This window comes from Cervus elaphus, chromosome 16, assembly GCF_910594005.1.
Source record: "Cervus elaphus chromosome 16, mCerEla1.1, whole genome shotgun sequence".
Classification (NCBI taxonomy): domain Eukaryota; kingdom Metazoa; phylum Chordata; class Mammalia; order Artiodactyla; family Cervidae; genus Cervus; species Cervus elaphus.
Genome location: NC_057830.1, coordinates 33,745,550 through 33,768,371, shown reverse-complemented (window position 1 = coordinate 33,768,371; position 22,822 = coordinate 33,745,550). Strand labels below are relative to the sequence as shown.

Sequence of the window (22,822 nt, the reverse complement as noted above, 5' to 3'; positions counted from 1 at the left end):
TTTTCTGCCCTGTGTCAAAACTTAGAAAGGGCAACTACAGGTCAGAATTAACAATGACATGACTCAGGTCCCTTATGTTAGTGACTGAGAAGACAAATGACAGAAAGCAATTGTTAAAGACTGATTGTATTGCATGTTTTTAAGAGAACACTGCCGTCATTAACAAATTTTTCTGAATTTACAAAAAAGAAAAGTCATATAATCCAGGAATTCATTTGAAACTACTTTTAAAAAATCTTAAAGAGAAAAAGAGACAAATAAGCAGACCACAAAAACATTAAACTTTTAAAGATACTATTTCAGGGAAAGGGCTAGGGTCAATATTCTTGTAAGGGTAGGGTTAGAGATCTTGTGTCCTACACTTCTGCATCTCCACCTATAGTCATATCAAAGAGATACTTAGGTAAACAGATGCAAATGGAGCTCTTCTCCCTCCTCCATTTTCCCGTTCTTTCTTTATCACATGGTCTTTAAAATACAGGTACTCAAATGCTCAGACATTTATATACATACACCTAAATAACATGGAGATAATTAAGGTACACAAAACAAAAATATAGTGGACATCCACTAAGTTACTTACATTGGTCAGTCTATGACTGTAATGGCTAGTGTTCTATGTTAAACAGATACACATTACTAAAATACTACACCAATCAGTTTTTTTGGTCCAGAAATGTAATATCATTTTCTGTTTATCCCTCTTCCTGCTAAGTCTTTTTTTTAAAAATAATTTAAAGGTTAATTTAAGTAGTTGAAGGAAGACAAAAGTTCACAAGATAACTTAAAAACAAATGCACAATAAGTTTACAAATATAAACATGCAGGCAACTCATCATATGAAGTGCAATATTTTATACTTTCTTAATGAACACCATTAGTAAGTAATATCAAATTACAGGAAAGTCTCCACTTTATACTCAGTACTAGAAAAGAAATTACTTAATATTAGAACATATGTTAGGATTTTCAAAAGCAACTGTCCTTCCTCAGACATTGTACTCCACCAAAACAATTACTTAGGACTTCCTTGGTGGCACAGTAGATAAGAATCTGCTAACACAGGACACACAGGTTCAATCCCCGGCCTGGGAAGATTCCGCATGCCACACAGCAGCTAAGCCCGCGCACCACAACTGCTGAGCCGGAGCACCTAGAGCCCGTGTGCCACGACAAAACAAGCCACCACAATGGGAAGCCTCTGCACTGCAACTAGGAGTAGCCGGCGCTCACCACAACCAGAGAAAGCCTGTGCACAACAGTGAAGGCCCAGCATAGCCACAAATAAACAAACAAAAAAACTACTTAAAACTTCCTGACCACACATTTACTTTTACTTGCTTATAGCTTTTACTATGCCTTTTGCCTAAAATGTCCTATATCTCTTCCACTTACAACCTGTATTGGGTTGGCCACAAAGTGTTTTTTTTGTGGTTTTTCCATAAGATCTTACAGAAAAAGCTAAAGGAACTTTTTGGCCTACCCAGTACTTGTTCCTCAAAATCTTGATCAGGTGCTAGCATCTCTAAAATGCTTCTTCTAACCTGCCTGTTTAATCATTTCCTCCTCTGCAATATTTCTGTACTTTATATTTACTTTTATTACTGGACAGATTTAATTAAAATTATGTTTACTATTGTGCCCAGCTCTTTATAATCCTGATTTCAACATCCTGAAAGGCAAGGGCCTCTTCTTTCCACCCCCAACAAAATCACAGGACCTGGCACACAAAAGATACATTTATTGAATTTGGTTTTTTAAAAAACATTTATATTCCCCAAGTACACAACTATCTACTCATTCAAAGACCTGCTCTAAAATAGAATGTAGCAAAACACAAAGTGCACTAGAGATAATCCTCAATTCCCAAAATGCAAAAGTGAGTTAATAGTGGTTATTAGCAGTTCAAAGTTGCTTCATTGTTAAGTGCCATTCTACTAACTCATCATCACCACAACTAATATCATTTAGAAGGTATATTTGTTTAGGAAACAGAACTGGTTTTAAAACATTAATTTAAAAGAACTAGAATACATCAGGAGGTTAAGTAAATACATTTACTAAATGAATAGCCTAAACTGCAAGAAGCAGGTTTTATAAATGCCTGAGCCTCTTGGGTTCCTCTACCAAAGTTCTGAGAAAAAGTGCCACTATGATATCATTCTTCTCGACTATGATCATCCTAGGGTCAAGAAAGATGGTAGCAGTAGCCATCCCTCAGTCCAGGGAACCATAATTAGGGCACTTGACAACTGACATATGTATAAGCTCCTCAATCAAGAACCACCAAATATATCCCTTTTTATAAAAACAATAGTGATCTTCCACTAACATAATCAACCAGTAAGCCTGGTGAAAAAAGAAATGAATACAGTGTGGTCTCACTGAAAAGTAGCTTAGATTTTAAAAAACAAAAGCCATAAAATGAAATGGCACTGCGTATGAGTGACTTAATATCTGGTGAAAATTTCATTGTATTTTTTTCATGTTGTTCCTCAAATAACACAACTACACAATATCTTTCACTTTGGCGTCTTATAAACTAAGGTTCACAACCAGTAAGTGCCAGGAACATACCCAAACTTTGCTATCAACGAACTTAATACATACATTTTTTTCCTTCATAGTTCAATACTGTCTCCCATCTCTAACCTGCAGCATCTAAATTTGTGTGGATTGAAAAACCTAAGCAAACAGTACAAGCAGGTACTGAGTGAGGAACTAAGGGATTCTCCCATGAATAAAGCACACGTATCTTCATTAGTCCCAATGATCTCTTCCTGTTTAACTTCTGAATTCTTCACTCTTCCACCTTATTGATATCTTATAGCTAAGTGTGTTGTTAACAAGTATGACATCATCTTCCGTTAATCAGGATGACTAATGCAAACTTATGTGTTATGAACTTGTTGAAAAAAAATCTGTATTTCTACAGATTTTTTATATTTTTAATTGCCACCAAGTTTAATATTCTTATAGCTAGCAAGTCAAATTTACCGAACTGACGATTCAGGTTACACTTACAAGCACGTTTACTATGTAAAGAAGCAGACAATGATGAAAAGTGTAGCGAATATTTCAGTGGCTGTCCAGAAGAGGAAAGACGATTTTTCTCATTAGTGCGTCTAATGAAAGCCATAGCACTTACTCAATTGGAGACTCTAGCTAAAGTTAAAAATGAAAAATCTAAAAGAAGGTGGAGAGAAAATACAACTTAATAAGCCATTTTTACTTTTTTAATAAGCCATTTTACTTTACTGTTCAATATCGACCAAGATCCCTAAGTGTTAGAGATGACAAAATTTCTGGAAGACTGCTTATTACAAACAATAACTGCCAAAAAAAAAAAAAAATTCAAAACCCTTCTCTTTTTTCAATAGCCAGCGGGAGGAGGAGGAGCACTTTATTCAAGAAGTAATTCACTATACCTCATGCACGAACGAAAGCCAAATATCACCCATAGGCTGTTAACCGATGCTCCCAAACTTACTCGCGCAAAGTACACACGAGAAAGAAACAGGGCTGGGAGAGACCGAACTCTGGCAAAGAAGCGGTTTCAAAACCTGCAACGGAGAAAAAGAGCGAGTCGGGTTAGTTGCTCCAGAAATTTCCGAGCGCCTGGCTTCCCGGGAGAGAGAGCGATGCCCGCGGCGGGGAGGGGGCGGCGGCACCTGTCACTCGGCGGCCCCGCGACCGCGGTCGCCCCCTGGCCCGGCCCCCGCGGGATCTCGGGAGGCGCAGGCACCGCCGGTGCGCCCGGGCCTGGGGTCGGCGCGGGTCCCTCTCCGCCGCCCCCGAGCTGGGCGCCGAGGGCCTTCCTGAGGAGCGGCCCTCCCGCGCACTCTGCCCAGTGGCTCCGGCCAGCGGGGCCCGTCGCCTCAGGCCGAGTCCCCAACTGCCGAGCCCGGGCGCCCTGAGTGGCGCGGCCGGGCAGCCACCACTGCCTCAGGGGCGCCGGAGCTAACCCCCCGCGAGGCGGCCCGCCCTCCGCGTACTCACCGGGCCTCCCCGGCCGCCGGCTCGGCCCTCCTCTCCCTCCTCCCCCCGCCGCCGCCGCCGCCGCCGCTCCGCGGCTCCCGGGGCGGCCGCACTGGGCGTTGGGACTGCGCTGGGTCAAGTGTCGGGGGGCAGGGCGGGCTCGCACCGGGCAGGGGTCGCGCGGCGGCGCCGCGAGCGGGCGCCGGGCACTAACGGGCGTCGGGCCGGGCGGACCGCGGCGGGGAGCGCGGCTGCGGGCCGCAGTGAGGGGCGGAGAGAGCGCGGCCGTGAGCCGAGGGCGGGAGGGAAGTCCCGGCTGAGGGGGCGGTGTGAGAGCCGCGGGGCGGGGCGGGGGAGGGGCCTGGCGCGCCCGCCGCCGCGCGCTGGGGTTTGTTTATTTTCTCGGTTGGTTGCGGCGCTGGCGCGTGGGTAGAGGTTCGCCGGTGACGTGAGCGCCCAGAGTTGGGGGAAAGGACCAGAACCACCTGCTGGAGAAGGGGAGCTACGGGGGCCGGGCAGGGTCCAAACGTCTCACGTAGGCGGCGGCGCCGCGGTCTTCTGGGTTACCGGGAAGGGGAGAGCTTTCCCGGAGTGAGTGGGAGGAGGGAGGTCTCCCGAGAGAATAGGACTCCAGGCCATTCCCCCGCAGGTCGGCGGCTTCACCTGCATCGCGGAGAACAGAGAGCCCTGCCGTGGAAAGAGGCCCGGGGAACGTGGGGGCCCGAATTCCTAGCCGTTTGGGGGCCCGACCTCCGGTTGGTTAAGTAGGAGTGGTCCTGCAAACAAGATTTGAATAGAAAGGCTGCACCAGCTCTCTGCAAGGAAAATAACGAACATCGATTAGTTAGTTCTCTGTAGAGTTCTCTCCCTTAGTGTTCCATCAAGTAGTAGGATTCCCGTTGCCCAAGCCAAGTTAAGCGACTTAGCCAAAGCCTCACGTCTAATAAATGGCAGAGCAGGAACCCAACTGTCCTGACTTCGGATTCTCTGCTGCTTACCGTTGCATCACATTATCTTCCTAAATCACTTTGATTTCAACTAATAGTAGACGCCCCCATAGGTAAGACGCTGCAGGGTTACTGAGGGAAATTGAAGATGTTACTTTGCCTTCAGAATAAGGGATAAAACAGTTATAATAAAAGATAAATCATGAGAGGTGCCACGTTAAAAATAGAGTACTGCAGAATATCAGGAAACTTCTCAGACCAGTCCGGGGAATGAGGAAAGAAAGGCAGTAAGGAGGAGAAGGCGTTTGGGATTGACCTTGAAGGAGATAGGGATGAGATAACATGAGAACAGGTATGAAGGCGAATCGGTGAAAGTCGTGTTAAGGAAAAGCAAATGGTAACACCCTAGGGCATGTTGAGAAGTGGCAGACAGCGAGGAGAATGGGGCCTGGAATGCTAAGTGGAAGAATTTGTATTTAAAACATTAGTTTTCGTGGTTTAAAAGATTGGAGGTTTACAACAGGGACCTACGGTGTAGCACATGAAACTACTCGATGTTACCTGACAGCCTGGAGGGGAGCTGGGTTTGGGAAAGAGTGGATCCATGTATATGTATGGCTGAATCCCTTCCTTCTTTACCTGAAAGTATCACAACATTGTTAATTGGCTATACCCCAATACAAAATAAGTTAAAGATAAAAAATAAAAAATTGGAGGTTTAAAAGCTTTGCTTTTCTTTCACCTCTTTGTAACTGGATACAGAAATTAGAGGTGGGAAAATGGTCAGATAAACTTGCAATAGGCCAGGTAAAAGGTATTGATAAATCTGGACTAAAAGGTAAAGGCAGGAGAAATTTTAAAGAGTTTGGCTGAAAGGTAATGTGGAAGCAGAATCTACAGAATTTGGCAACTGAGTCGTTGGTTTTCCAGTAAGAGAGGATAGCATAACATGCATGAAGGAGGAAGAGAAAAATAAAAGGTATTGGAGAGTTTGAGTTTGGAGATAATTATAGAAGATAGAAAAAAGACAATTATCAGTAGGAACAGGAACTACTTTTTGAGAGATCAGTTTGAAAGTGAAGTCGCTCAGTCATATCTGACTCTTTGTGATCCTATGAACTGTAGCCTACCAGGCTCCTCTGTCCATGGGGTTTTCCAGGCAAGAATACTGGAGTGGGTTGCCATTTCCTTCTCCAGGGGATCTTCCCAACCCAGGGATTGAACCCAGGTCTCCCACATTGTAGGCAAACACTTTACTGTCTGAACCACAAGGGAATTCAAGAGATTAGTTTAGACTTGGACATTTAAAGGTCTGAAAGGTTGTTGAGTCAGTCAAATAGAGGTGGACAACTAAGAAGTTAGATGTAAAGGTTTTGAAGTAAGGGAAAGAGGGTTGAACTAGAAGATAGTTTGGGAAGTTCAGCCTGGCAGTGATAACATGTGAGAGAAGAGAAGAAAACAAAGGACAGAATCTTGGAGAACATCATCTTTAGAACCTTGTGGTCAATGGCCCAGCAGCACTGGCATCACCAGGAGGTTTGTTGGAAAGGTGGAATCTCAGACCTGCTGAATCGGGTCTTTAACAGGAACCCCAAGTGATTGTATCACCTTGAAGTTTAAGAAGCTCAGACCTAGACAAGAAAAGCCAACAAATAAAGAAGGGATTTCATCTAGATAGAGAAGTCAACAAAGGAGAGGAGGAAGTGGGAGGAGAACCAGAGTAAAACAGAATCACCAAACCAAGATACATTGGAGTTTCACAAAGACAGGGGCAGGAAGGAGAGTTGATCGCAATATCCAAAACCAAAGAGGTCAAAAAAGCACCAGGAAAGAAGGTATGTTTGAACTTGTAATTAGGTGATGTGGTCATTATGACCATGTTGTTCTAACTGAAAGCTTGGACACTGCCCCTTAGGGAACAGCCTGGAAATATAATCCCTCCAGTCTCCGTATGTATGGGACATCCTGAAGTAGGCTTGTGGATCTGATAGCAGGACAAAGTAGACGTTCTTTTCTAGTTGCTTCTATTTTCTCAGTGAAATAAGAAACAACATCATTTTAGGGGACTGCTATTTGTCCATCACAGTGTATTATTCTCTCATTCTTCCTGGGCACAGAGACTATTTTTCTCAGGCTTTCTTTCAGTTGGGTATGGTCAAATGTGAAGTTATTGCTACTAGAATGTGAGCAGAGATGATGTGGGCTACTTCCAGGCCACTATGCCGCCTTCATTCATTTTTTCCTTCCTGCCAGCTAGATTATGCAGATGACTACAAGACCTTGGGATTGGCAGACAGTAAGAAAGAAGGTGTAGAGATGAAGGAGAGTTGCCCACTGGCCTGGAATACCCACTCTGGATTATTATGTGAGCAAGATACAAATTTCTGTTGAGTGGGAGCTATAACATTTTTGTTTGTTACAGCAGTTTAGCTTACTTTGGTTCGTGTAGTTATTAACTGAAAGTAGTGAGGGGGTTAGTGGGGGAGGGGGGAGGAAGAGAGGTGAAATATAGTCTGTGAGTGTGGGAGAGGGAATTGAGAGAAACATGGTAAGGTTTCCAGGCACTACTAAGGGCCCACATGAATTTATAATGAGATCAGCCAGTATAGTGAAGGCTCTCCTGGTAACTTAGACAGTAAAGAATCTGCCTATGAAAAAAAAAAAATTAAAAAAAAAAAAACAAGAATCTGCCTATGGTACAGGAGACCCAGGGTTGATCCCTGGGTCAGGAAGATACCCCGGAGAAGGGAATGGCTACCAATCCAGTATTCTTGCCTGGAGAATTCCATGGACAGAGGAGCCTGGTGGGCTACAGTCATGAAGTAAGTCAGTATGATCACACATTTTTCTCCAGCCAGATTTGGTTGCTCATGTGCAGGTACTGAGTAGACAGTCCGATTACCCAGGCCTGAGATTTGGTCAGGCAAGTATGATGGGGAGAAATGGGCAAAGGGTAGTTGAAGGTAGATGCAAAGGAGGCATTCCAATTTCAGACACGGTAAGAAGTAAGGCTTTGAGAGGGAAAGGTGGAGAACTGAGAGCAGTGGGGAACTGTGAAAAGGTGGGAGAGTGCGTGGAATGTGTTTCTCATCAGGTAGAAGAATTGCTGGAGTTTAGGTACTGTAGAGAATGACCTGAAAAAAGAAGAGATGGGTTGGAGAGTAGTTGGCTTGAAATTAAAATTAGAAGTAATGACAAGGCATAGGGAATGACCATAAGAGTGGGTACCTGAGATAGCAGAGGGCAAAGATCATTCCAAGAGAGGTCGAGGACTTGAGAGGCAGAAGGATTGAAAGATATATCTGTGTCTTGCAAAGAATTATCTGCGAAGTAACAGTGGAGTTGGAGTATGAGTGGCCTTGGAGAGAGTGATAGTGAATCTTGTCCTAAAATCTACAGAGAATGAAGAGCTGAATTCTCTGAGTAAGGGTGTTCAAGGCCATCAGTGCTTTAAGATATTAAACTCTGGTAGTTATGTTTCGTTTACCCAAGCGTTTTAGTGTTGTGTTACTAATGTGGGATTTGTAATTGCTTCTCTTTGACCCCTCAGATTACAGACGGTAACTGCTTTCTTTAACAGGAAAGGCCCATCTGTCTGTATTATAAAACAAACACATGCCAGGATTCCCAGTTTAAATGACTCTGCTTTAGAATTTGTCATAAATTACTCTCTTCTACCTCCAACATGTATCTTCAAATAGACACTTCAAAAGTGATGCTAGCCTTGCCACAACAAATAATGTGCTGTAAATACTCAACATCTATGAGAAAAACCTAGCTATAGCTTAAGTTACCAATAAGTATAGATTGACTAGAGACCTGACAAGTTGAAAATAAGATTTCTTGGGACTTCCCTGCTGGCCCAGTGGTTAAGACTCTGAGCTCCCAATGCAGGGGCCCCAGGTTCGATCCCTGGTCAGGGAACTAGATCCCACATGCTGCAGCTAAGACCTGGTGCAGCCAAATAAATGAATAAATATTAAAAAAAAAAAAAGAAAGAAAGAAAGAAAATAAGATTTCCTGTAGTTTAGAAATGATGTACCACATTATATAGCATAGGTGCTCTAGAGTCAGACTGCTAGGTGTTGAATCACAGAATCCATCTCAGGGTTATTGTGAAGATAAAATATTAATGTGTATATATATATAATAAAATAAGCATTTAAAAGATGGTTTAGGGACTTCCCTGGTGGTCCAGTGGTTAAGACTCCATGCTTCCAATGCAGGGGGCACAGATGTGACCCCTGGTTAGGGAACTAGGATCCTGCATACTGTACAGCACAGCCAAAATGTTTTTTTTCAAGGACCATTTAGCACATATTAAGCACTCAGTAAAATTTAGGTGTATTATTGTACTTATATCTACGTCTTATAGAACTGCCTATAGTCACACCTGGACTTTTCCTACTTAGAAAAGATGTTCACTACATCTATGATGTTAATGGTAAGGAAACTTCTGGTTAAACGTGGTTCATTATCACACATTTTTCTTTTCTCACTACAGATACCTCATTAAAATGAAAGAGAAGGGATTTTTTTTTAAAAAAGGTATAAACCCATAAAGACAAAGCAAACAGGAAAAGAGATCCCTGCTGAAGAAGGATGTCAACAAACTTAGGAATATGGAAGGAGATGGATGAGTGATAACTAGTTTACCCAAACTGAGAAATTTAGTACCTAAGCTTTCGGGAGGGGTTTGAGCCAGCCAGGGTGAACCTTTTCACATCCCAGACCCTGGAAAGGCTCTGAAACTGGAGCTGCCCCCACCTCTGAAAGCAGTAGAGTGGGCCTGAAAATGAGAATGTATGATAAAAGTTTTGTATTATGTATTATTGTGAAGAACAGTGGGATCCTTCTTACCCCTAGTCCTTATCTCCACTCTCTGCGGCCTTAACTCTGCATTCAGGAAGTTTGCTTTCTGGAGGGTTTGACTCAGAGCTCCTCTGGATACCAGGCAGAGCTCAGGGCAGGGGTGACTCACTCCTTAGAAAAGCAGAATTAAATGAAGTTGTGTATATTGAATTAGGAGACATATTCCCATTACCCCACCCCCACCAATTTCTTTTCCAAATTCAGATTCGTGCTGTGATCCTGTCAGGGAATTAGAAGCTTCCTCTGGGTGGAAAGCCAACTGGTACAGAAGAAAAGGCACAGAAATACTGATAATTGAGGAGAATGGAGAATGTGGCTTTTCACCTCTTTACAGTGAAGCCCGACAGTAGACAAGTCCTAGTCCCACCCGCAGAGACTCGCATCAACTTTTAATCATCTCATTCTTAAACATGGGTGGAGTCAAGGGTCTCCAGATATTTGAAGACACCTCTTTACATGAAAGAGCCTGAAATGAACAAACAGGAGAAAGAAAGAAAAATAGAAAAAGGAAGAGAGAGAGGCAGAAGAAAAAGGAAAGAAGATAAAAGAAAAGAAATAGAGCCAATGCAGGAAGCAGAAAAAGATGTCAAAGCAAAACTTTTCCTTGCCTGTGCCCAGGAATCTGCTAGAGAGAGGTGTGTGCCAAGTTGCTTCAGTCACGTCCCACTCTTTGTGACCCCATGGACTGTACTCCTCTGTCCGTGGGATTCTCCAGGCAAGAATATTGGAATGGGTTGCCTTGCCCTCCTCTAGGGGTTCTTCCCAGCCCAAGGATCAAATCCGCATCTCTTATGTCCCTTGCATTGACAGTAGGGTTCTTTACCACTAGTGCCACCTGGGAAGCCCCACAGAGAGGTATCTCATCAAAATAAGGGTAGAAACCAAGAAAACCTACCTGGTTTTCCTCTTAACCAGGAGCACCAGCAAAGGAGAAAGTAGGGAGAATTCCTGAGATAAAGGTGAAGGGAAGTTCGAGGAGGACAACTGTGGAGCCGACCCAGAGCACAAAGCATCTGCTCTGACACAGAATGCAGGGCTCCAGGGAGGGATGTCTCCAAGAGAAAAAACATAGCAGTGGCAACCGAAGCCCCCCACACAACATGATCCATTTCCTAACGTGTTGGAAGCTTCTGTTTCACAGCTCTGGTGGAACATAGATGAAATGGTGATACATCTAGAGAAAACTAAGCAACCCAAGAAAGAAGGGACTATAACTTCCAGGGAAAACAAAACAAGTGTGGTGGACTGTATGACTGTTTGGGAATACCTGATGTTACTTCCCTGGAGGAGAATTATACTTCCCTGCCCACTGATGTCAGACCTGACAGTGTGAATTACGGTGGCTAAGGAAATACGATCACAGGTGAATGCGCCACTTCTGGGCAGAAGCATTAGGGCCCCGTCTCTCGGCCTGCCACCAGGCGGACCCTTGTTGGAGGCTGCCTCTGGCCGTCAGAGTCCCAGCTGCTGACACTCTAGCGTGAACTGCAGCTGGCCTGCTGCTGACATGCAGTGTACATGAGAAGTTACCCTTTATTGTTGTAGGCCACCAAGGTTTTTGTGGTAATTTGTTAATGCAGCATAACTAACCTCTCTTGACTGGTAGAACATGGAATGTGGTGGACAATGTATAAAATAGGGGTTAAAATATATACAGTAAACACTGAACAATATGATATATGTATACTGGGAAATTAGGAAATGGCATAAAATAGCTAAAACGGAACAACTAAGACATGGCAGTAGAAGGATGCTCTTCAGAAACATGGAGTTAAATAGCAGGACAGCAGTCTCCTTTGGGAAGCGGGCATCACAGTGATGGCCAATGAAACAGGGCCTTCTGTTTCTTGTATGAACCTTGTAATTATATGACTCAAACCATATCACTGTCACATTGAAAAAAATTAAAATTACATTTCTTTAAGGAAAAATTAATGCCAAGCAAGAAGAGGGAAAGGTTATAGTTTTATTGTTTTTAATTCAGTTAGTTTAATTGTCTGATCATGAATCATCCCATAGTAATATTAAGATTGTGAGTAGAACTACTCCTGATTAATACTTTAAAAAAATACCTTTTCCAGGAGAATTAAATAAATCAAAGCACTAAAGGCTAGACTTTCTCATTCCACCTTCACACTGCCCGCTACAAAACTGAAATGTTAATATGGCTTTGATAGTATTTTGACTCAGCTACCTTTTTCCCTTGCCCTGACTGTGGTGTTATTTATAGTGTACTATTTATATGAAGTCAAATGTCACTAACTTGAAAAATGACCTACATGAATATGGAATTGTTTCATGAAAGGCTATTTTATACTTCAAATATAATTTTTAAAATACCCTCTCTCACACTAGACCAAAAAAAAGAAAAGTATTTTCCTCAGGAGTTTTGCTTGAAATCAGTGTAATATATAAATATAGACATAGATATCACCTATTAGTTATTTGCAAATAATTAGTTCTACACTCACTGTGGATGGTGATTGCAGCCATGAAATTAATGACCAACCTAGACAGCATATTAAAAAGCAGAGACATTACTTTGCCAACAAAGGTCTGTCTAGTCAAGGCTATGGTTTTTCCAGTAGTCATGGATGGATGTGAGAGGTGGACTATAAGGAAAGCTGACCGTCGAAGAACTGATGCTTTTGAACTGAACTAAATGGGTTTTAAACTCTCTTCTGGTATTTTGTACATCATCTGTACTGTGTCTAAAGAAAAAAGATTTCAGGCTGCAAATTAAACCAGTCCAATTGCTGTGTAAATTGCACAGAATAAATGCAACAGGCTTTCCATAGCCTTTCATTTCTTTGGTATGGTCCTTCAGTGATCTCAGCCACCTTGCTATCCTCAGCTCCAGCCATCTCTTACATCCAGTGCTAAATTCAGTCACTCAGCAGACCCTTATTTGGAGTCTCCAATATACTAGGACAATTACTTCTCTGCTTACAGTTCCCTGAGTAGGTGATCATATCTTGGCCTTTGCAATGAGGTTTCTTGGTCTAAAATGCTATTCCTCTTGCTCTTTTTTTTCCTTTCATTTATTTTTATTCATTGGAGGCTAATTACTTTACAATATTGTAGTGGTTTTTTGCTATACATTGACATGAATATTCCTCTTGTTCTTATACCTTCTAAAAGCCAACTTGTCCGCACACAACAGGCACCTTCTTAGGGATGCCTTCCCTTACCCTTGAAAGTTAAAAGCCCTTTGTCCATATTACCATTGTGCCCTCTATGTTTTTTTTTTTTTTTTTTTACCAGAGCCATTATATTCTCCTTTAGATTGTGAGTCCCATTAAAATAGAAACCTGGCCGGTAACTCACTTGTATGTCACTACAGTGCCATGTTCCTTCACGCATTCAAATGGTCAAAATGTTACTGTCTTTACTCAGCAGACTATGTGCTCCTTGGTGGATGGATTTGTCATTTATCGAACTATGTTTTGTTTGGGCTTCCCCAATGGCTCAGTGGTTAAAGAATCCACTTCTGACGCAGGAGACACAGGAGACTCAGGTTTGATCCTTGAGTTTTCCTTATCATTTAGCACTTAGCATAAGACCTAGAACATAGAAACTGGTTGAATAAATTAGCTTTCTCTGCATCACCATTAATCTTTACAATGTATAGCATTGAGGAATATACAGAATGTATTCTCATGATACAGAGAGACAAGGTGCTGAGGATTTTTCCTTTGGTGTTTTACTTAAATAGGAAAAATACATGTGAAAGACCTGAGACTATAGACAGCAAAAGCCAAATTACCTATCACTCACTCCTCACCTAGCAAAAAGAAAAACAGAAGTAATACTTGAAGGAATAATCTTAAAATAATCAGTTAAAAAGTTATCAACAACAATAACAACAAGTTGGATTTCTGCTCATTAAGTCAGTTTATGGGTGAACATTACCCAAGTTCCTTGATTCATGCTATGGTGTGTTTCTAACCCAAATTTACTGTTCACCACAAATTGGGATCAATATAGAAAAATTAGTCATATTTCTACACATTACCAATGAAAAATCTGAAATTGAAATTAAGAAAACAAGCCCACTTACATAGCATCAAAAAGAATAAAATATTTAGGAATAAATTTAGCCAAAGAAGAGTAAAACTTGCACACTGAAAACTGCAAAACTCGGCTGAAAGAAACTGAAGAAGATCTAAATAAATGAAAGATAGACCATGCTTATGGATTGGAAAACTTAATACTGTTAAGATCTCAATACTCTCCAAATACGGCAACTGATTCAATGTACTTCCTATCAAAATTACAACAGGGCTTTTTTGCAGAAATGGACAAGCTGTCCCTAAATTGACGTTCAAACTCGAGGGACCCCCCCAATAGCCAAAACAGTATTGAAAAAGAACAAAGCTGGTAGACTGACACTTCCCAAGTTCAAAATTTACTGCAAAACTACAGTAAACAAGTGTGGTGCTGGCATAAGGACACAAACCAATGGAATAGAATCAAGAGTCCATAAACAAACATCTATGGTCAACTGGTTTTTAACAAGGGTGCTAAGACAACTCAATAAATTAAAGACAGTTTTTTTACATAAATGGCGCTGAGACAATTTGATACTCACATGCAAAAGAATGAAGTTGGACCTGTACCTCACACCATATACAAAAATTAATTCAAAGTGGACCCAAGACATAAAGGTAATAACTAAAACAATAAAATCTTATAAAGTAAGATGGGTATAAATCTGTGTGATACTGAATTAGGCAGTGGTTTCTTAGATATGATAACTAAAGCACAAACCACCAAAAGAAGAAAATAAATTGAATTTTATCAAAAGAGAAAACTTCGGGAATGCAAAGGACACCATCAAGGAAGTAAAAAGGCAACATAGAATTGGAGAAAATATTGTCAAGTCATACATGTGATAAGGAACTTGTATCTAGAATATATAAAGAGCTCTTACAACACTGAAAACACAACTCAATTTTAAATGGGCAAAGTGTTTGAAAGACCTCCAAAGAACATAAGAACATAGACCTCCAAAGAACATAAGACCTCCAAAGAACATAAACAAATGTTTGATAAACACATGAAAAAAATCATTATTCATTAGAAAAATGTAACTCAAAACCACAGTGAGATACCAGAGTGAGATACCACTTCACATTCACTTAGGATGGCTAAAATAAGAAGACAGACAATAACAAGTGTTGCTGAAAATGGAAGTAACTGGAACCCACTGTAACTGCTGGTGGGAATGTAAAATGGTGCAGTTGCTGTGGCAAACAGTTTTTCAGTTTACCTCTTCAAAAGGTAAACATAGAATTACCACATGAATCAGAAATTCCTCTTAAGCATATAACCAAGAGAACTGAAAACATACTCACATAAAAACTTGTACGCAGATGTTTATAGCATTCCATAGCGTAGGTATTCATAATAGCAAAAAGAAACAATACAAATGTCCATTGACGCATGAATGGCTAAACATAGTTGTGGTATATTCACACAGTGGATTATTATTCAGTCACAAAAAAGAATGAAATACTGTTTTAGGCTACATGAATGAATCTTGAAGACATCCTAAGGAAAGAAGTCATACACTAAAGGATACATGAAATAAAGGATACATGAAATGTCAAAAATAGGCAATTCCACAGAGCGAAAGAGGTCAGTGGTTGCCAGTGGATGGTTGTTATTCAGTCACTCATTTGTCTCTGACTCTTTGCAACCCATGAACTGCAGCACATCAAGCTTCCTATCCTTCACTGTCTCCCTGAGTTTGCTCAAACTCATGTCCATTGAATCAGTGATGCCATCCAACCATCTCATCCTCTGCCACCCCCTTCTCCTGCCCTCAATCTCTCCCAGCATCAGGGTGGGGAAAAATGGAAATGAGAGCTGATTGCTAACAGAGACACTTTGTTTTGGGCGTGTTGAAAATGTTCTGGAATTAGTAAGGATGCACAACATAGTGAATATACTAAAAATTACCTAATTATGCACTTTAAGATAGTAAATTTTGTTACATAAATTACATCTCTATTTTTAAAATTTTTAAGTGAAATGTGATCCTGAACTTGAAATAAGTCCTAAGCAATTGTAGAGATCAAAGAAGTAGATCTAGAACAGTTTCCTGTTTATGAAAGGACAAAATGGCTCAGCAAAATTAGTCAGTGCTCTTCCCCTCCCACAAAAACTGGCTAGATGTGATTTTTGTTCAGATGCAGCTTATGATACTTGCCCCTTTTGAGCATGCATGAATTAGGCCAATTGAAAAGCAACTTTTAAGTCAGTGAGCTTATACCTAGTTTTCACAACTTTGTGTGTGTTTGTCTAACTCAGAAACAATTTCCATCTTAAAAAAAAATCAGCCTTGATTCTGTTCCCTTACTCTGCTTTAGTTCCTACACAGAATGTTATCACCAGAATGTAGCTACCTTGAGTGACAGAACTTTTAGTTCCCAGTTCTATCCTCAATAATAAAAGGTTAGTAGAAAACATATAGCAGGGGAAATGCCTATAAATTAAATATCTACAGAAAATTTCCCTCTGTTGTTTGTAGATGCCTTTTTTTATGATGTTGTCAGAATATGAGTCACTTTATCAGCTCTCCCACCCTTTGAGATAGGCATAGATTCTTCCCCAACATGAGAACTAAACCCTGGGGCACTAGGCTGCTTCTGAAGGGTGTTTCGGTTTGCTGTAACCTGGCGCAAGAGAGTAGGACACAGCTGAGTGACTAAGCACAAGCCTGGCCAATTAAACTCACATATTCAGGTCCTTACATCTAGTTTCCCTCCTCAGTGACTAGCGAGATAGTGAACTTTGTAATAAACCTTACTAAGAGGACCTCAGTACCCACTGAAGGTAACTTTTTCAGGAAAAGCATACGTTAGTATTCTTCCCCTCTGATTTATTTGTTCACAATCCACTGGAATACTTCTGATTGTAGGTTCCATTCCTGTTAAAGTCTTGGCCTTCTCTTTGACTGCTTGGCTGCACAGGTTATGGGTGCTTTGATCAAATTAGAGACAAAATATTCCTTAACATTGGCAGATACTTGCAAACTAAGGGAGATAAGCTTTCCTCAGGATATTAACAGAGAAGTTCACCATTGGTAATGTCAGATTTAATTCTAATATACTTCTCATATATAGTAGCTAAGAGTATCAATCCCTCAAAAGCCTGACTTTGCTGTTAATTTGATCACATACCTATCACATACCAAAAAATTAACTTCTTCAGTTTCCCAGAGTGAAAATTGGGCTTAAAATATTTACCAAATGGAAGGCAGACTTTTCAGTTTAAGGAAGTTATTTTCTAGCCAGAGGGATCATCAATAACTCAAAAATGTAATTGTTACTAAAGAAATAAGTAACAGCCCAAAACTGGTGGCTAAAACCCAGAAAAAACATATTTTTTGTTCATAAATCAAAGAAATAGTCATGAACTACTTCTTGTGCTGTACTTAGTCACTCAGTTGTGTCTGATTCTTTGAGACCCCATGAACTGTAGCCTGTCAGGATCCTCTGTTCATGGGGATTCTCCAGGCAAGAATATTGAAGTGGGTTGCCATGCCCTCCTCCAAGGGATCTTCTCAATTCAGGGACTGAACCCAGGTCTCCCACATTGCAGGTGGATTCTTTACTGTCTGAGCTACCAGGGGAGCCCATAAGAACTACTTCTTAGGCCTATAAAAATAGACAGCCAAATCTTTAAAATATTTTCTTGTGAGAATAGAATTCACATGAAATTTTCCACAGAATAGTTATTTCTGCTATTGCTAACACATATAATTAAACCTCTGAGAGTTTAAAATGTTTAATATAAATTAAGCAACCACATTTGTCCTAAAGTTATTCCATTTTGTCAGTCAGCTCTATGGAAAACATAATAATTCTACCATAAACATATATGATGCTTTAGTCTTCAAAGTGCTTTTATATATTTAATTGATAAAGCAACAGGCTATTTACATACAGTAAAAATAGTAGAGCTCCCTATTTATTAAATAGAGTTGCATTTGAAAAATAAGATTTTGATTTTAAATATAAGGGAGTGACTCATAAATTGCTTTTTCTAAAAAAAAAGTCTATTTGGTGCTTTAGAAAATATAATTATTTAATGTACTCCATTAATAAGATTATAACCTGGATCACTCTGATCATGTCCTGGTCATCATCTAAGTCCTATTCTTCAGTTTGTTATGGCTGACAAAATTTATCCAAAATAATGTTTCTTATAATTCTCTATTGAATGGCTCCACAATTTCCATTCAGATTCTGTCTAGAGTGTCTTTTCACATAATCCTGAATAAACAGCATTCACAAGAAGAGGAATTGGTGTAAAAACCGAGATGTGTATTTCCAAATGGCAAATTCAGTACCAACTTGAGTATTCTTCAGGTTTTAGAGATAGCCCATGGTTGAAGTTAGAAGTTTGTGTTGTTGCAAGAAAGGTAAAATATATTCTCTCAAAATATTTTTGAAATTCCTTGCTGGCCTATGGAATGCTTTAAAGTAAAGCTCTTTTTTCTCCTGTTTTTATCAGAGCTTTTTGAATCCTGGAACTCTGTGGGGAGTGAGGGGTAAGTAAGCTATAATTTACCTATATTTTGTTCTTGTTACTTGGGGCAAGGTTCAAAAAGTGGTTCTTTTTTGGCTATGCTGAAAGGCTTGTGAGATCTTAGTTCCTTGACTAGGGATCAAATCAAGGTCCTTGGCAGTGAGAGCATGGAGTCGTAACCACTGGACTGCCAGGGAATTCCCAAGAAGTTTCTTTTAAGATATCTCTCATATCAAATAATTTTGAACAATATTTACCACTTTGGACTTGAAAAATCATATCTTGCTTTCCCTGGTGGCTCAGTGGTAAAAGAATCTGCCTGCAATGCAGGAGATGCAAGTTCTATCCCTGGGTTGGGAAGATCTGGTAGAGAAAGAAATGGCAATCCACCCCAGTATTTTTGCCTGGGAAATCCCATGGACAGAGGAGCCTGGAGGGCTATAGTCCATAGGATCACAAGAGTGGGACATGACTTAGTGACTAAACAACATATACTGTAATAAGCTTGAAAACACAATCATACAGTGTGCAAATATTATTTCACTTCATTGATACATTGCTTTTGTTCTGCTTTAATCACAAGTATTTTTAGTTTTCTAGTCGTCTGTTGTGAATGGTTGTGTACCTTAGGCATATAAGGATCTTGTTCATTATAACAAAGTGTGAGATTGTTGTATTTTTCTCTTCATGTAGTGCAGAGGTAACTCAGTAGTAGTGTGTTGTGTAATAATTTACCAACAGAAACTAATACCTAAATCTAAGTCAATATATTTGGGTTCAATTAAATTACACTGCTAGCATTTCAAATACTGGCTATTCTGTTGATGCACTGTGGAAATTCCTAGGAAAAGAAATATTAAAAAGGGACAAATAAGAACTATGTAAAATATCAAAAGCCAATACTAAACATCAAGTTTTGCCAAGCTTTCTTTTTATAATTTCTATTGTTCTAATTACTGCCACACTGGGGTACTGTTGGGGTCAAAATGAAAATAGCATTATAAAAATCAAACACTACTCCAATATGTGGTGTCACGTATGCTCTGTATTCCAAAGCAACGAATAGAAGTAGTCACCCCTGTTGCAAGCACTAGTTCATTTCAGTTCAGTCGCTCAGTTGTGTCCAACTCTTTGGGACCCCATGAATAGCAGCACGCCAGGCCTCCCTGTCCATCACCAACACCCAGAGTTTACTCAAACTCATGTCCATCGAGGAGGTGATGCCATCCAGCCATCTCATCCTCTGTCGTCCCCTTCTCCTCCTGCCCCCAATCCCTCCCAGCATCAGGGTCTTTTTCAATGAGTCAGTTCTTCCCATCAGGTGGCCAAAGTATTGGAGTTTCAGCTTCAGCATCAGTCCTTCCAATGAACACCCAGGACTGATCTCCTTTAGGATGGACTGGTTGGATCTCCTTGCAGTCCAAGGGACTCTCAAGAGTCTTCTCCAACACCACAGTTCAAAAGCATCAATTCTTCGGTGCTCAGCTTTGTTCACAGTCCAACTCTCACATCCGTACATGACCACTGAAAAAACCATAGCCTTGACTAGACGGATCTTTGTTGGCAAAGTAATGTCTCTGCTTTTAAATATGCTATCTAGGTTGGTCATAACTTTCCTTCCAAGGAGTAAGCATCTTTTAATTTCATGGCTACATTCACCATCTGCAGTGATTTTGGAGCCCCAAAGAATAAAGTCTGACATGGTTTCCACCGTTTCCCCATCTATTTCCCATGAAGTGATGGGACCAGATGCCATGATCTTAGTTTTCTGAATGTTAAGCTTTAAGCCAACTTTTTCACTCTCCTCTTTCACTTTCATCAAGAGGCTTTTAGGTTCCTCTTCACTTTCTGCCATAAGGGTGTTGTCATCTGCATATCTGAGGTTATTGATATTTCTCCCGGCAATCATGATTCCAGCTTGTGCTTCTTCCAGCCCAGCGTTTCTCATGATGTACTCTGCATATAAGTTAAATAAGCAGGGTGACAATATACAGCCTTGACGTACTCCTTTTCCTATTTGGAACCAGTCTGTTGTTCCATGCCCAGTTCTAACTGTCGCTTCCTGATCGGCATATAGGTTTCTCAAGAGGTAGGTCAGGTGGTCTCGTATTCCCATCTCTTTCAGAATTTTCCACAGTTTATTGTGATCCACATAGTCAAAAGCTTTGGCATAGTCAGTAAAGCAGAAATAGATGTTTTTCTGGAACTCTCTTGCTCTTTCCATGACCCAGTGGATGTTGGCAATTTGATCTCTGGCTCCTCTGCCTTTTCTAAAACCAGCTCGAACATCTGGAAGTTCCCGGTTCTCGTATTGCTGAAGCCTGGCTTGGAGAATTTTGAGCATTACTTTACTAGTGTGTGAGATGAGTGCAATTGTGCGGTAGTTTGAGCATTCTTTGGGATTGCCTTTCTTTGGGATTGGAATGAAAACTGACCTTTTCCAGTCCTGTGGCCACTGCTGAGTTTTCCAAATTTGCTGGCATATTGAGTGCAGCACTTTCACAGCATCATCTTTCAGGATTTGAAATAGCTCAACTGGAATTCCATAACCTCCATTAGCTTTGTTCATAGTGATGCTTCCTAAGGCCCACTTGACTTCACATTCCAGATGTCTGGCTCTAGGTAAGCGATCACACCATTGTGATTATCTGGGTCGTGAAGATCTTTTTTGTACAGTTCTTCTGTGTATTCTTGCCACCTCTTCTTAATATCTTGTGTCTGTTAGGTCCATACCATTTCTGTCCTTTATCGAACTCATCTTTGCATGAAATGTTCCCTTGGATCTCTAATTTTCTTGAAGAGATCTCTAGTCTTTCCCATTCTGTTGTTTTCTTCTATTTCTTTGCACTGATCGCTGAGGAAGGCTTTCTTATCTCTCTTTGCTATTCTTTGGAACTCTGCATTCAAATGGGAATATCTTTCCCTTTCTCCTTTGCTTTTTGCTTGTCTTCTTTTCACAGCTATTTGTAAGGCCCCCTCAGACAACCATTTTGCCTTTTTGCATTTCTTTTCCATGGGGATGGTCTTGATCCCTGCCTCCTGTACAATGTCACGAACCTCCGTCCTTAGTTCATCAGGCACTCTATCAGATCTAGTCCTTTAAATCTATTTCTCACTTCCACTGTATAGTCATAAGGGATATGATTTAGGTCATACATGAATGGTCTAGTGGTTTTCCCTACTTTCTTCAATTTAAGTCTGAATTTGGCAATAAGGAGTTCATGATCTGAGCCACAGTCAGCTCCTGGTCTTGTTTTTGCTGACTGTGTAGAGCTTCTCCATCTTTGGCTGCAAAGAATATAATCACTCTGATTTCGGTGTTGACCATCTGGTGATGTCCATGTGTAGAGTCTTCTCTTGTTTTGTTGGAAGAGGGTGTTTGCTATGACCAGTATGTTCTTTTGGCAAAACTCTATTAGCCTTTTCCCTGCTTCATTCCATACTCCGAGGCCAAATTTGTCTATTACTCCAGATGTTTCTTGACTTCCTACTTTTGCATTCCAGTCCACTATAATGAAAAGGACATCTTTTTTGGGTGTTAGTTCCAAAAGGTCTTGTAGGTCTTCACTGAACCATTCAACTTCAGCTTCTTTCAGTGTTACTGGTTGGGGCATAGGCTTGGATTACCATGATATTGAATGGTTTGCCTTGGAAACGAACAGAGATCATTCTGTCGTTTTTGAGATTGCATCCAAGTACTGCATTTCAGACTCTTTTGTTGACTGTGATGGCTACTCCATTTCTTCTAAGGGATTCCTGCCCATAGTAGTAGATATAATGGTCCTCTGAGTTAAATTCACCCATTCCAGTCCATTTTAGTTCACTGATTTCTAGAATGTTGATGTTCACTCTTGCCATCTCCTGTTTGACCACTTCCAATTTCCAATGCAAGCACTAAGGGGTGCATTATTTGCAGAGAATTTAAAACCAATAAAACTTATGAAGTCAGTCTACTTTTTTATTATCAGCATCAGGGAAACAATGACAGTGATAAAATACTTCTCCTATTAGACCGATGCTCCCATACCCACTCTTTTAACACTACTGCCCAGATGAGCTCAAAATACTGCATATGCAATGCATTTGAGGTATTTATCACAGAAGGATCTCACTCAGCTTCACTGTCAATTTTTGAAAATATAAATGTTTTATCAATACTAGTCAAGTGAGACTGGCAATCTTTAAATGTAAAATACACATGAGTACTTTAAAAGATTCCAGTGAAGTTGAGAGAGGAATTATGTACATGAGTAGACAATGAACTTTCATTATTAATACACCAGTGTTTTATAAAAATCTTAAGTATGTGCCTAAGGAAATAAATGAAAGAGCAAAACATGTCATACTTTAATAACATATGTCATATCATTTAATGTGTAAGAATTTGTGCCTACAGAACCAAAATCCCATTAAGGACTTGACTCCTTAGCAATTCATTCTAAGACTCTGTATAAAGACCCTTTGTTTTAAAATATAAGATGCCCATC

The 22,822-nt window shown here is 40.5% G+C and overlaps 2 protein-coding genes across 3 annotated transcripts in view; both read right to left on the bottom strand.

The window, feature by feature from the left end:
- Positions 1-4,078, bottom strand: part of GKAP1 (G kinase anchoring protein 1) — a 94,819-nt gene extending 90,741 nt beyond the window's left edge. The window contains exons 1-2 of one of the 2 annotated variants that reach the window (XM_043927194.1): positions 4,000-4,078; positions 3,429-3,563 (exon numbers count right to left, since the gene is read on the bottom strand). The gene's annotated coding sequence lies outside the window, so the exon portion shown is untranslated. The remainder of the gene's footprint in view (positions 1-3,428; positions 3,564-3,999) is intronic. The other variant, XM_043927195.1, reaches the window with a different exon arrangement.
- Positions 3,557-4,647, bottom strand: LOC122710041 (translation initiation factor IF-2-like). Its single transcript, XM_043927487.1, has 2 exons — positions 4,514-4,647; positions 3,557-4,361 (listed from the first exon to the last, which is right to left on the bottom strand). Exons 1-2 carry the CDS (start codon positions 4,645-4,647, stop codon positions 3,557-3,559), a joined length of 939 nt encoding a protein of 312 aa, XP_043783422.1.
- Positions 4,648-22,822: the final 18,175 nt, after the last annotated feature.

What these genes read in the sequence shown, in the direction of transcription:
- LOC122710041 (XM_043927487.1), bottom strand. Translation starts at nt 4,647, where the DNA reads ATGCAGGTGAAGCCGCCGACCTGCGGGGGAATGGCCTGGAGTCCTATT. An exon ending in ACCGCGGCGCCGCCGCCTAC is followed by an intron (nt 4,362 to 4,513) that starts GTGAGACGTTTG and finishes AACAAACCCCAG; the next exon opens with CGCGCGGCGGCGGGCGCGCC.